Genomic DNA, 12046 nt, shown 5'->3' with positions numbered 1-12046 from the left:
CTCTTCTATCATCTTGTAGGCCAGTGTGAATTGGTAATAGTAGGCCTATGTCACATTAGCTCACAAATTAGTATAGTCCTGAACAGCATTAGTCATTTATCTTTCAATGAACTAATTCTAAAAGCAAAAATTTGCTTAAAATCTGTCTGAAGAATTAAGGCATATGTGAATTAGTTCTTTGACCCAAAAGAATATCAGATTGATCAGTGTCCAAACCCTGATGAAGGGACCCAGTGAATCTGCTGACAACCTGCCCGCTCCCCACTGAAATACCTGAATGTGTTGGAACACAACGCTGCCTCATCATAGCTGGCAAGTGCATTAGCTGACTGGTTACCAGCCATCATGTCTTCAAGCGAAGCTTGCTGGATAACATCAAAGCTGACACCAATACTGGATGCTCCCTCCATATCGTTAATGTGATGGGACTGAAGGATGGTATTCACAGCCAAGCTTTGAATATCCAGCTCCACGGAAACTAAGGAGAGAATGTTTTTTTTAAAGTTACTCATAAAAAGAACCACTAATTAAATATACCAATATTTAAAATTTCACAAAATTCATAAGTGACTGAATTCTATTCCGAATTAAAACGGCACAAAAGTTTTGGGGAGGTAAACCCTTGGACAAAGGCTGGTTGCACCCTTATCAGCCAGCTGAAGAGTTGCAATGTAGAGGTTGCCAACACTCAGTGCCAGGAAATACATTGTTTGATGATGCCTTGACAGACAAAAAGTAGTAACTGGTGGAGGAGTAGAGCATTTCAGACTCCTTTAAGAAAAACCCACAAAGGAACAGTTAATGTTTAAACAGTTACAATACCTCAAATTGCAGCAATAATGAAAATCATTGGAAGCAAACCAGGGCTCAACACGAATTTGGTAATTCTATTTGATAATTCCATGAAGGAAATGTCAACGAGGTCTCCAACTGTGGTGAGTAATTTGTATTATAGACAACTGAGCTACATATACAGGCTAGTAGTTATGTTACTAGGCTAGTAATCCAGAGGCCTGGACTAATATCTGAAAACATGAGTTCAAATTCCATCAAGGCAGGTGGGAAATTTGAATTCAATTAATTAAACAAAATCTGGAATAAAAAGAATGCTGACCATGAAATTATACATCTGACCCACAATGACATTTAACTGCCCTCTGAAGTAACCTAGCAAGTCAGGCAGTTGCATTCAAGAAGGTGGCTCAGCACCACTTGTCAAGGGTAATAACTGCAGACCTTACCAGTAATGCTTGCATCCCATTTTAAAAAAATGCCTCCAGAAAGCTGCTGCTATCTTTGCACCTTCAACAAATCACAACTAAAACTGCTTTTCCTCCTTGGTCACAGAGGTTAAACTTTCCTTGTAGGTAGGTGGTGTTGGCTCAAACAGGATCATGTATTGGTGCAAAACCCAGAACAACTTGAAATCCTGAATTAGATAGGTGAATGTGATGCCTAAAGATAATGTCTAAAGATAAACAATTATTTTATACTCGTTCATGGGATGTCTGCATTGCTGGCTAGGCCAGCATTTATTGCCTACCCCTAATTACCCTTGAGAAGGTGGTGATGAGCTGCCTTCTTGAACCGCTGCAGTCCTTGTGTTCTAGGAGCACCCACATGCTGTTAGGAAGGGAGTTCCAGGATTTTGATCCAGCGACAATGAAGGAAAGGCGATATGTTTCCAAGTCAAGATGGTGAGTGATTTGGAGGAGAACTTGCAGGTGGTGGTGTTCCCATGCATCTGCTACCCTTGTCCTTCTAGATGGTAGAGGTCGTGGGTTTGGAAGGTGCTGTCGGAACCTTGGTGAGATGCTGCAGTACAGGCGGTAAACACTGCTGCCACTGTGTGGCAGTGGTGGAGGGAGTAAATGTTTATTGCAGCCTCTGACTTGCACTTATAGCCACAGTATTTATATGGTTGGTTCAGTTCAATTTTTGGTCAAAGGTAATCCCTAGGTTGTTGATAGTGGGGATTCAGCGATGGTAATGCAATTGGGTGTTAAGGGGAGATGGTTAGATTGTTTCTTGTTGGAGATGGTCATTGCCTGGCACTTGTGTGGCACAAATGTTATTTGCCACTTATCAGCCCAAGTCCGAATATTGTCCAGGTCCTATTGCATCCACGAACATCCCCACTTCTGACCTTATGATGGAAGGAAGGTCATTGATGAAACAAATGAAGATGGTTGGGCCCAGGACACTATCCTGAAGAACTCCTGCAGTGATGTCCTGGGACTGAGATGATTGACCTCCAACAACCATCTTCCTTTCTGCCAGGCATGACTCCCAGCAGTGCAAAGTTTCCCTCCTGATTCCCATTGACTTCAGTTTTTTGGTGCTCCTTCATGCCACACTCGGTCAAATGCTGCCTTGATGTCAAGGCCAGTCACTCTCACCTCACCTCTGGAGTTCAGCTCTTTTATCTATGTTTTGAACAAGGCTATAATGAGGTCAGGAGCTAAGTGGCCTTGGCGGAACCCAAATTAAGCATTCATGAGCAGGTCACTGCTGAGTAAGTGCCGCTTGACAGCACTGCCAATGACCCCTTCCACCACTTTGCTGATGATCAAGAGCAGACTGATGGGGCGGTAATTGTTTGGGTTCGATTTGTCCTGCTTTTTGTGGACAAGACATACCTGGACAATTTTTTACATTGCCAGGTTGATACCAGTGCTGTAGCTGCACTGGAATAGCTTGGCTAGGGACGCAGCTATTGCCAGAATGTTGTCGGGGCCTATAGCCTTTGCAATATCCAGTGTCTTCTTCCATTTCTTGATGACACGTGGAGTGAATCGAATTGGCTGAAGACTGGCATCTGTGATGCTGGGGACCTCTGGAGGAGGCAGAGATGGATCATCCATTTGGCACTTCTGGCTGAAGATGGCTGCAAAATGCTTCAGCCTTGTCTTTTGCACTGATGTGCTGGGCTTCCCCATCATTGAGGATGAGGATATTTGTGGAGCTGCCTCCTCCAATGAGTTATTTAATTGTCCACCACCATTCACGACTGGATGTGGCAGGACTACAGAGCTCAGATCTGACCCACTGGTTGTGGGATCGTTTAGCTCTGTCTATTGCATGCTGCTTACACTGCTTGGCATGCAAGTAGTCCTGTGCTTTAGCTTTACCAGGTTGGTGCCTCATTTTTAGTATGCCTGGTGCTGCTCTTGGCATACCCTCCTCACCCTACCATTAAGCCAGGGCATAAACCCTGGTTCAATGAAATGGTAGTCTGAGGGATATGTCTGGCCATGAGATTATAGATTGTGGTTGTACACAATTCTGCTGCTGCTGATAGTCCACAGTGCCTCAGGATACTCAGTTTTGAGTTGTTAGATCCATTCAAAATCTGTCCCATTTAACATGGTGGTAGTGCCACACAACATGGAGGGTATCCTCAATGTGAAGACAAGACTTTGCCTCAACAAGGACTATGCGGTCGTCACTTCAACCAATATTGTCATGGATAGCTGCATCTGCAACAGGTAGATTGGCGAGGACGAGGTCAAGTATTTTTTTCCCTCTTGTTGGTTCCCTCAGCACCTACTGAAGACCCAGTGTAGCAGCTATGTCCTTTAAAACTTGGCCACTAGTTGTGCTAAGTGACCCCTCTGGGTGATGGATATTGAAGTCCCTCATCCAGAGTACATTCTGTGCCCTAGCCACCCTCAGTGCTTTCTCCAATTGGTGTTCAACATGGAAGAGTGCTGATTCATCAGGTTGTCTGGGGGGAGTGGCAGGCAGAGGCACGATAGGTGTTAATCAGCAGAAGGTCTCCTAGCCCACGTTTGACCTGATGCTATGAGACTTCATGGGGTCCAGAGTTGACGTTGATGAATCCCACGGCAACTCACTTCGGACTCTATGCCAGCACCTCTGGTGGGTCTGACCTGTCAGTGGGTAATGGTGTTGTCATTGCTACTATTGTGATTGCTACCACTCTTATCCTCAGTGCAGTGGTTTTACTTCTGACTGCTGTGGTTGTTTCGCAGAAACAACTGCCAGACAAACCAACCTGCTAAGGTGCAAAATGTGTTCCATGTCTGCAAGGACCTACAAGCCTTGTGGTTGCACCTATGCATATGCAGTCTTTTTTCTGGTTTGAACCTTTGCTGCTATTCTCCATGCTATAGTTTCTTTTTCTCCCAGTGAAATTCTTTTAATGTTTTATGCTTTTGTGAAGCAGAGAGGGAAAGAGTTTTAAAGGAAAAAGGGTGCAGTTAACTTTACAAAGAAATTTGTTGCTGCACTGCAGCGTACACACCTGTAGAGTAACATCCAGGGTTATTAATCTCAACTGTTGACCTCTCGTCAAATTCCATCACCAGACGATTATCGTCTGCCTCTTTCCCTCCCAGATCAGGCCGAGACGTTGGGGAAAGCCACAAGAGATGGTTGTGTCGTCTAAGATGTCTGGAAAAGAAGAGATCTGATCCAAAGGTTGAGATGTCATCTGGAAGATTTCCAATGGGAATGTGGTAATATCTGAAAAGAAATTAAGTATTTAGTAGTAAACAGCACTTGTTTACTGCATAGCAATTTGCTAACACAGACTTCAATGCTTGTATTTTGTTTTGCTTTATTATTTCAGAGGTTTTTCTCAGAGACATTCTGCTAGCATCGGGCAGTCAGCTTTGGGTGTACACCAGAAATTAGTGCATTTTTTCCTTTCTAATATTCAAAACATTTTTTTGAAGTTTTGCCTCTCAACTTTGAAAAATATTTATCTGCCTGTTGGATGTCCCTGCACCATGTACCTCCCCAGCCAAAAGGGTCATTGGGGAACATTCTCCAAGGGCTGAATTTTCTCCCCGTCGGGGGGACGTTGATGGGCGGGCGTGCGTGCTTCTGATCGGAGGCGCGGCGCTATTTTACATGGGCAGGCCAATTAAGGCCCGCCCAGCATGACGTCCGCAGGGAAGCGCTGTGCACTCCCTGTGCGGGCGGGGGAGGGGCAGATGCCTAAAATCGAGAGCGCATGCACACGAAAGAACGCACTCGTCTCCCTGAGGCAAAGTTCTGCCTCAGGGAGATCGTCTCTACGATGAGGTTTCATGTTTTTCCTACTTCCCGCTGGGGCTTCTGGCCTGCCCGCCAACGTTAAGGTTGGACAGGCAGGTCCACTAATTACTTTAATTGACCTGTCAATGGCCTCAATTGGCCATTGACAGGTCGGTGGGTGCTCAGCTGAATTTGCTGCGCCCCCGCCTTCCTGAAAATTTAACTGAGGCGCGGTGACGTCAGGGGTTCCATCCCCGCTCGCCGACGGTAAAATCCAGCCCCAAGACTTCTGCCAATGTTACTATATAACTAGCACTTGGGGGTACAAGAGCAATCTAGGATTACACTTTCTCAGATTTTCCCAAACAAATGGACAAGGTGGCCAAATCTTAGTGTCTATGGTCAAGGATGCAAATTCCACCAATACACGGTAGGTTCCAACTGGTTTCCCCCTCCAATCTTCTTTGCATTTCTCCTGAAGGCACAAATTGGTGTGTAGTACCTTAACCATATGGCCATTTGTTTATGCTAGCCTTGGCAGAGAGACAGCAAGCAATTCCTTGGAGGGGGTGCAATAGTATAGAGCAATCACATCCTTATGCAACCTCTATACAACTACACATCCCAGCAAAGGTCACTGGATGGGTAAATAAGAGTAGAGATCCTGGTTGATTTCCCATCCCCCACACCCACAATCCTGAGATGCTGTGGCAAATTGTGGGCCCTGCTACATCTGTCCTGCCTGAGTCAGCACCGTGCAGAGATCTCCTTTACCAGTAAGGGCTGGGCTGTGAACTCACCCAAGTTCCTTGCGAAGCCATTGAAGGAGCCTGGCAGGAACAAAATCAATTTCACTGACATGTTGTATTACCTATTCACTTTCGGGAACAATAAATTCTCCTACCTGGCCATCTCAAATGCCTTGGATAGAATGCTATCCAGGCTGAGGTAGTGTCTGATCATTTTACGAACACCATGACGCTGCCAATCCAATACACCATAGCTAATATCATCATTTACATGAACAGGCACCAATGGAAACTCATCCAGAATTGGCATTCCATTTGTCAGTCTCTTCAGGTCCCACTTTGATTGTACAGCAATGAGAGTTGGGCCTCTTTTTTCATCCTTAAAAAAAAAACAAATTAAAATCAATCAGCTGCCTTCCACTCCTGAAAATATCGTTGCACTAAGGTTAACCTTAAATTGCCTCCCTTCCCCATTTTTTGTAATTAACATAGTGCAGAGATACATCAGCAGGTAACAGATTGCCAGACCCATTCTATGGGGAGAATTTTCTCCCAGTCAAAGGGGGTTGTGTGGGGGCAGGCACGCAGCTGATCGGCGCCCCTGATCGGGTGGGTGCTGCCATTTTACGTGGGTGGGCCAATTAAGGTCCACCCAGTGTGATGCGCACCCTTTCGCATGCATGTGAAAGAGTGCAGAAATCTCCCTGATGCACAGAGGTGCCTTTGGGAGATTAGTTTCATGTATGAAACATTGAATAAAGGGAGAAAAAATTTTAAGGACATCTCCCCTCATGTGAAACTGTCAGATGAGCTGGGACATGTCCATTAATGTTAATAAAATTTTTTACAACACCTTAAAAACGTTCATGAAACCTCACCCCGCCCGTGGATAAGGTTCCATGAGAAATGTGAAAGCCGTCTCGGCTCTTTGCCTGCCCACCAACCTTAAGGTTGGACGGGCAGCTCAGGTCAATGATTTAATTGATTGTTAAACGGCCTTAATAGGCCTTTGACTGTTCGGTGGGCGTGCAGTGACTCGGCTGCACGCCCGCCGAATTGAAAATCTGAATGATGTGTGGTGACATTGGGACGCACGCCCGATGTCACCCTGCGTCATTTTACACCTTGGCGAGCAGGCCCTGCCCCCGCTCGCCGAGCTGAAGATTCTACCTTATGATTCTATTGTACATTTTGCAAGCCACACATCCTAGGGGAATCGCAATTAGCACAAGACATCAACAACTTAGTCAGGAGCAAATCTGCCTTAGAGCAGACGGGTGGACATAGGGCAGTTTTGAACTTATTGCAGTGGCACCCAGGTGAGTAATGTTACCATGCTAAGCAAAGGAAGTCACAAGGGTGCAATTATATTTAGGATGCACAAATAAATGGATAGTAATAATAATGGATAATAATGGGCCTATTACAAGGCAAAAATCAAAATGATTCAAATTGGTATCCATCCTACAAATTTGCTCTTCTCTCTCTATCTATCTTGTCCATTTGCAAAACAGAAGTAATGAGTGATATTTATTTGAATAAATTCAGCAGCTTGCTTTGGATACCATTAAATTCAACGACCAGTATAAATATACATTAAACAACAAGATGGCATTTTTACTTTCCCTGTCCAAAAACTGAAAGTTTACAACAATGAAACGCCAATACGCAGAGCTGCATTGGCAGACTTACCGTTTAACTAGGTGCTCCTGTATGTACAATGCAAGTCCTTTACAAATTATCCTCAAGATGCATTGCAGCAACTCATCAAGGCTTCGACAGCACTTCCTAAACCTGCAATTTCTACTACCTAGTAAGACAAGGGCAGCAGGTGCATGGGAATACCACCATCTCCAAATTCCACATAAAGATGCACACCATCCCTGACTTGAAAATACACCAACATTTCTTCATCATTGCTGATTGCAGCATTTCAAGGGGTGGCTGACCACTACCACTTTCTCAAGGCTAATAAATATTGACCTTTCAAGCAGTGCTCACATTCCATGAATGAGTAAAAAATAATTTTATACTTTAAAAAACTAAAACAAAAACAGTTTAAAATAGTTCCAACTAAACAGAATCAAGATCTAATCAGTGGACTGTCACTCTCACTTGCCAAATTCTAATGTTACACTCTTAATTCAATATGAAATTACTCCAGCTGAAAGATCATACTACAATTTCTACTTGGTTCTAATTGGTGCTCAGTTAAAATCACACAGAACAAATGTACTTAAAATACCTGAATACACACACATACATATTTCTAAGAAAAAAAAGGTACATTGTGTTTTCTGTTTTAAATAGGAAAACCCCAACAGTGGGAAAGAAATCCTACTTTTTAATCTGCTATTTTTCCAACACATCATCCCAATGAACGCCATTACCTTATAGCTCAGCAAAAGCCGCTGAATTGCTCTGTAGACTAACTTTGGGTCCTTTTCTGCCCGAACTTCAAATGTGTGCTTATCAGGTGGCAGTAGTTCTTCATGCAATTTCTCCAGCATAGCAGTGCGCTCAGCTGCATACAGGTTATTCAAGTTCGGCATCTGATTACTGCGCACCTATGGCGAGATAAAAACAAAAGATATTTAGAACAGCAACCACTGAAAAAATTGTATGAAATCTTTTTGGTTCCCAACAGTTCATGCCATTTTAAACCATCAACGTTGTTATTATTCAGAAATCTTTTTTTTTGTAAACTCAGTGAGAACCAATGTGAGCTAGATAACTACTATTGGCCTATATTTAAAAATGAGAAAATTTTCATTAGGGGATTGTTGATGTTTTAAAATCAGATATCAGTTACTATCTGATCTCCTCTATCTCCGACAAAATCCAAAAGCTATTAATTGTGTTATATAACAGGTACAATCCCATTTGATATAACATTTACATTCCAATCAAGACCTCATTTTCAAAATATCAACTTGCTCCCATAAAATTCTGTTATTCTATGTGGGAACAATACAGACTGAAGTTCTCCACCTTTAGGTACTGTGCATGATTCATAGGAAATTTTGTGCCCAAGAGGTGAAAAATGCACTAGAATTAAAGAGTACTGAAAGGGACCTATTCAGGACAGCATGCCTGCGCTAGCTCTTTGAAAGAGCATGTCCCCAGATCCCAACCACCTTACCATTGGTAACAGTTTCTCTCTATCGACTCTACCAAAACCCTTCATAATTTTGAATACCAACACGAGGAAAAGGACTATTTCTTTTTCCAAAAGCAAGTGACTGCAACAAGTACTCCCTGGTCAAATGCAGCACAGAACATCTCTATGTGATCCAACATCTTGCCTCAAAATCTTTTGTACCAATGTGACATTTTGCACAACAGCAACTCCGTTGCCCTTCAGTGTAAAACATTAATTTTGTGATAATTAGTCTGAATTTAATGACAATATTGTGCTGGGACCCAAACTGCAGCTGTCTGTCAAAATACTTAAACAGTTCAGTTACTTTGCTGTGCTGCAATGTGAGCGGCTCAGGAGCCCAAGTTTCAAGAAACCCTAATTGCCAATGCAGCACAGGGTCAGGTGATGATGCCCATGCAGTATTAACTCATGAAACTTGATGCGCTTTGCTCGTAACTCTCAACCCTCTCCTCCTGAAGCCCTTCCCTCCTAAACAAAATAAAAACAGAATTACCTGGAAAAACTCAGCAAGTCTGGCAGCATCGGCGGAGAAGAAATCAGTCAACGTTTCGAGCCCTCATGGCCCTTCAGCAGAACTGAAGCATAGTTTCAACAAGGGAGAAATATAAATTGGTTTAAGGTGGGTGGGGGGGGAAGAGACACATTGAGGGTGTGGTGTGAGCAGATAATCAAAAGATGTCAGAGACAAAAGGGTCAAAGAGGTGTTGAAGGTGTTCCTTTATCTTGATGCAGCTCAGCCTTCCAATGTGATCTGTTGTTAATTACATCTTCCCAGCTTTCAGTATTGATGTTAAAGGTTTTCAAGTTCCTCTTGCAAACACCTTTGGGGCAGGATTTCCCCCCCCATTGGGGGCGAAGTTGAAGTGTGGGCGTGCACAGGCGCACCTCCGATTGGCGCCCCTGATTGGGGGTGCGGTGCCATTTTACGTGGGCAGGCCAATTAAGGCCCGCCCAGCATGATGTCCGCACGGAGGCGCTATGTGCTCCCTGTGTGGGCTGGAGGGGGGTGGAATCCCTAAACCTGAGAGTGTGCTCTTTCGCGCATGCGCACAAAAGAGCACACTCATCTCCCTGAGGCTAGGTGTTGCCTCAGGGAGATCGGCTGTACTCTCAAAAGTATTAAAAATAGAAAAAAAAAATCCCTGACATGTCCCCTCATGTGACACTGTCACATGAGTTGGGACAAGTCCATAATTTAAAAAAAAACTTTGATTAAATTTTTAAAAGCCTACATGAAACCTCATCCTGCCCGTGGATGAGGTTTCATGCGTTTTCTAATTCCCGCCGGGGCTCCTGGCCTGCCCGCCAACCTTAAGGCTGGACGAGCAGGTCCATTAATTGACTCTGTCAGTGGCTTCAATTGGCCATTGACAGGTCGGCGGGTGCACAGCTGATTTTGCTGCGCCCCACCTACCTGAAAGTTTAAATGGAGCGCAGTGACATCGCGAGTTCCGTTCGACATCATCACGCGTCATTTTATGCGTCGGCGAGCAGGCCCCGCCCCCCTGCTGGGAAAATCCTGCCCGTGAATTCGAGCCATGGTCATCCCAGCAACCTTGAAACACATGAAAGCTCTTGATATAAGAAATCTTTTGGAATATGCTCAACTTCCATCAGATATAGATGACTATGCCTCTGGACGCATATATGTTTGAGAAGACTTTATCAGACTTAGATTCCTGAAGTACCTTGGTGTCAGGAACTTCATCTTCCCACTTGATATTTTTAAATATGGCATGGACAGCAGTTATCTTGGTGCCTGATGCTAATTTCCTATTATTCCACAAATATTTAGTCAATTAGCCAAATGTGCATGCGTGAATTTTTCCGATGTGTAAATTTAGTTAGTCACCTAGAGGTAAGCTGTTAAAGTTGATTCTAGGCTGTAAACCTTGTGTATAACTTCTCACATGGCATTGAAACTTCTGGTGCAGTCCATGCAAATGGTTAGTCTTTAATTTGAATGTTAGTGAAGTCAACTTTTCTGGATCGGTAGATAAAATGAAGGCACAAATTAATGTTGCCTGTGAATTTAGTTTCCATCATTAACAAACACTGTGGGGAGAATTTTCTGGTTGGCGAACAGGGGCAGGGCCTGCTTGCCGACGCGTAAAATGACGCGCGGTGACGTCGGGCGGGCATCCAGACATCACCGCACATCACTTAGATTTTCAGTTCAGCGAGTGTGCAGCCGAGTCAGCTGTGCGCCCGCCGAACTGTCAAAGGCCTATTAAGGCCTGTTAAAAACTAATTGATATAATTAAATGAGCTGCCCATCCAACCTTAAGGTTGGTGGGCAGGCGAAGGGCCCAGGCGGCCTTCGCATTTTTCATAGAACCTCATCCACGGGTGGGGTGAGGTTTCATGAAGTGTTTAAAAATTCAATGAAAATTTTAAAAAAAATTCATCGACATGTCCCAGCTCATGTGACACTGTCACGTAAGGGGACATGTTTTAAAAGTTTTTAATTAACTTTATTCAGATGTTTAAAACTTAAACAAATGGGTGCCTCAGGGAGATTTCTGTGCTCTTTCGTGCGCATGTGTGAAAGAGTGCAGGCCTGGACTCAGGGAATCCCCCTTTGCCCGCACAGGGAGCGCTCAGCGCTTCCGGGTGAGCGTCACGCTGGGTGGGTCTTAATTAGCCCACCGACGTAAGATGGTGGGGTGGATGCGATCGGGGGTACCGATTGGGTTCACACTCGCTCCTGCCCACCCCTGCACAAGCCCCCCGATAGGGGGAAATTCAGCCCCGTGTCTTCTCTACACACACTCTCCATCTTTCACAAAATGCAACTCTAAAAGGGAAGTAAGGATACCAACACTATGGGCAGGATATTTAGGTCAGCGAGCAGGGGACAGAGCCCGCTCGCCGACGTGTAAAATGATGCGGGATGACATCGGGCGAAACTCCCGTGTCATCTCCATTTTCAGGTTGGCAGGGGCACAGCCGAATCAGCTGTGCGCCCGTCGACCTGTCAACGGCCCGTTGAGGCCATTTAAAAAGTCATTAACCTAATTAATGGACCTGCCCGTCCAACCTTAGGGCAGGCCGGGAGCCCTGGCAGGCTTCAGGAAAAGCATGAAACCTTATCCACGGGCGGGATGAGGGTTTTTAAAAATGTAATAAA

At 44.5% G+C, this 12046-nt stretch overlaps 1 protein-coding gene across 1 annotated transcript in view; it reads right to left on the bottom strand.

Moving 5' to 3' along the window:
* pole (polymerase (DNA directed), epsilon) overlaps positions 1–12046 on the bottom strand; it is a 144691-nt gene that overhangs the window by 42091 nt on the left and 90554 nt on the right. The window contains exons 36-39 of the mRNA XM_078554304.1: positions 8144–8320; positions 5909–6132; positions 4268–4488; positions 274–478 (exon numbers count right to left, since the gene is read on the bottom strand). Coding sequence (XP_078410430.1) covers positions 274–478; positions 4268–4488; positions 5909–6132; positions 8144–8320 — 827 coding nt within the window. The remainder of the gene's footprint in view (positions 1–273; positions 479–4267; positions 4489–5908; positions 6133–8143; positions 8321–12046) is intronic.

The sequence above is a fragment of the Cetorhinus maximus genome, chromosome 12, assembly GCF_964194155.1.
Source record: "Cetorhinus maximus chromosome 12, sCetMax3.hap1.1, whole genome shotgun sequence".
NCBI classification, from domain to species: Eukaryota; Metazoa; Chordata; class Chondrichthyes; order Lamniformes; family Cetorhinidae; genus Cetorhinus; species Cetorhinus maximus.
The sequence above is the reverse complement of the archived record's forward strand: the minus strand, read 5'-3'. Positions and strand labels throughout refer to the sequence as shown.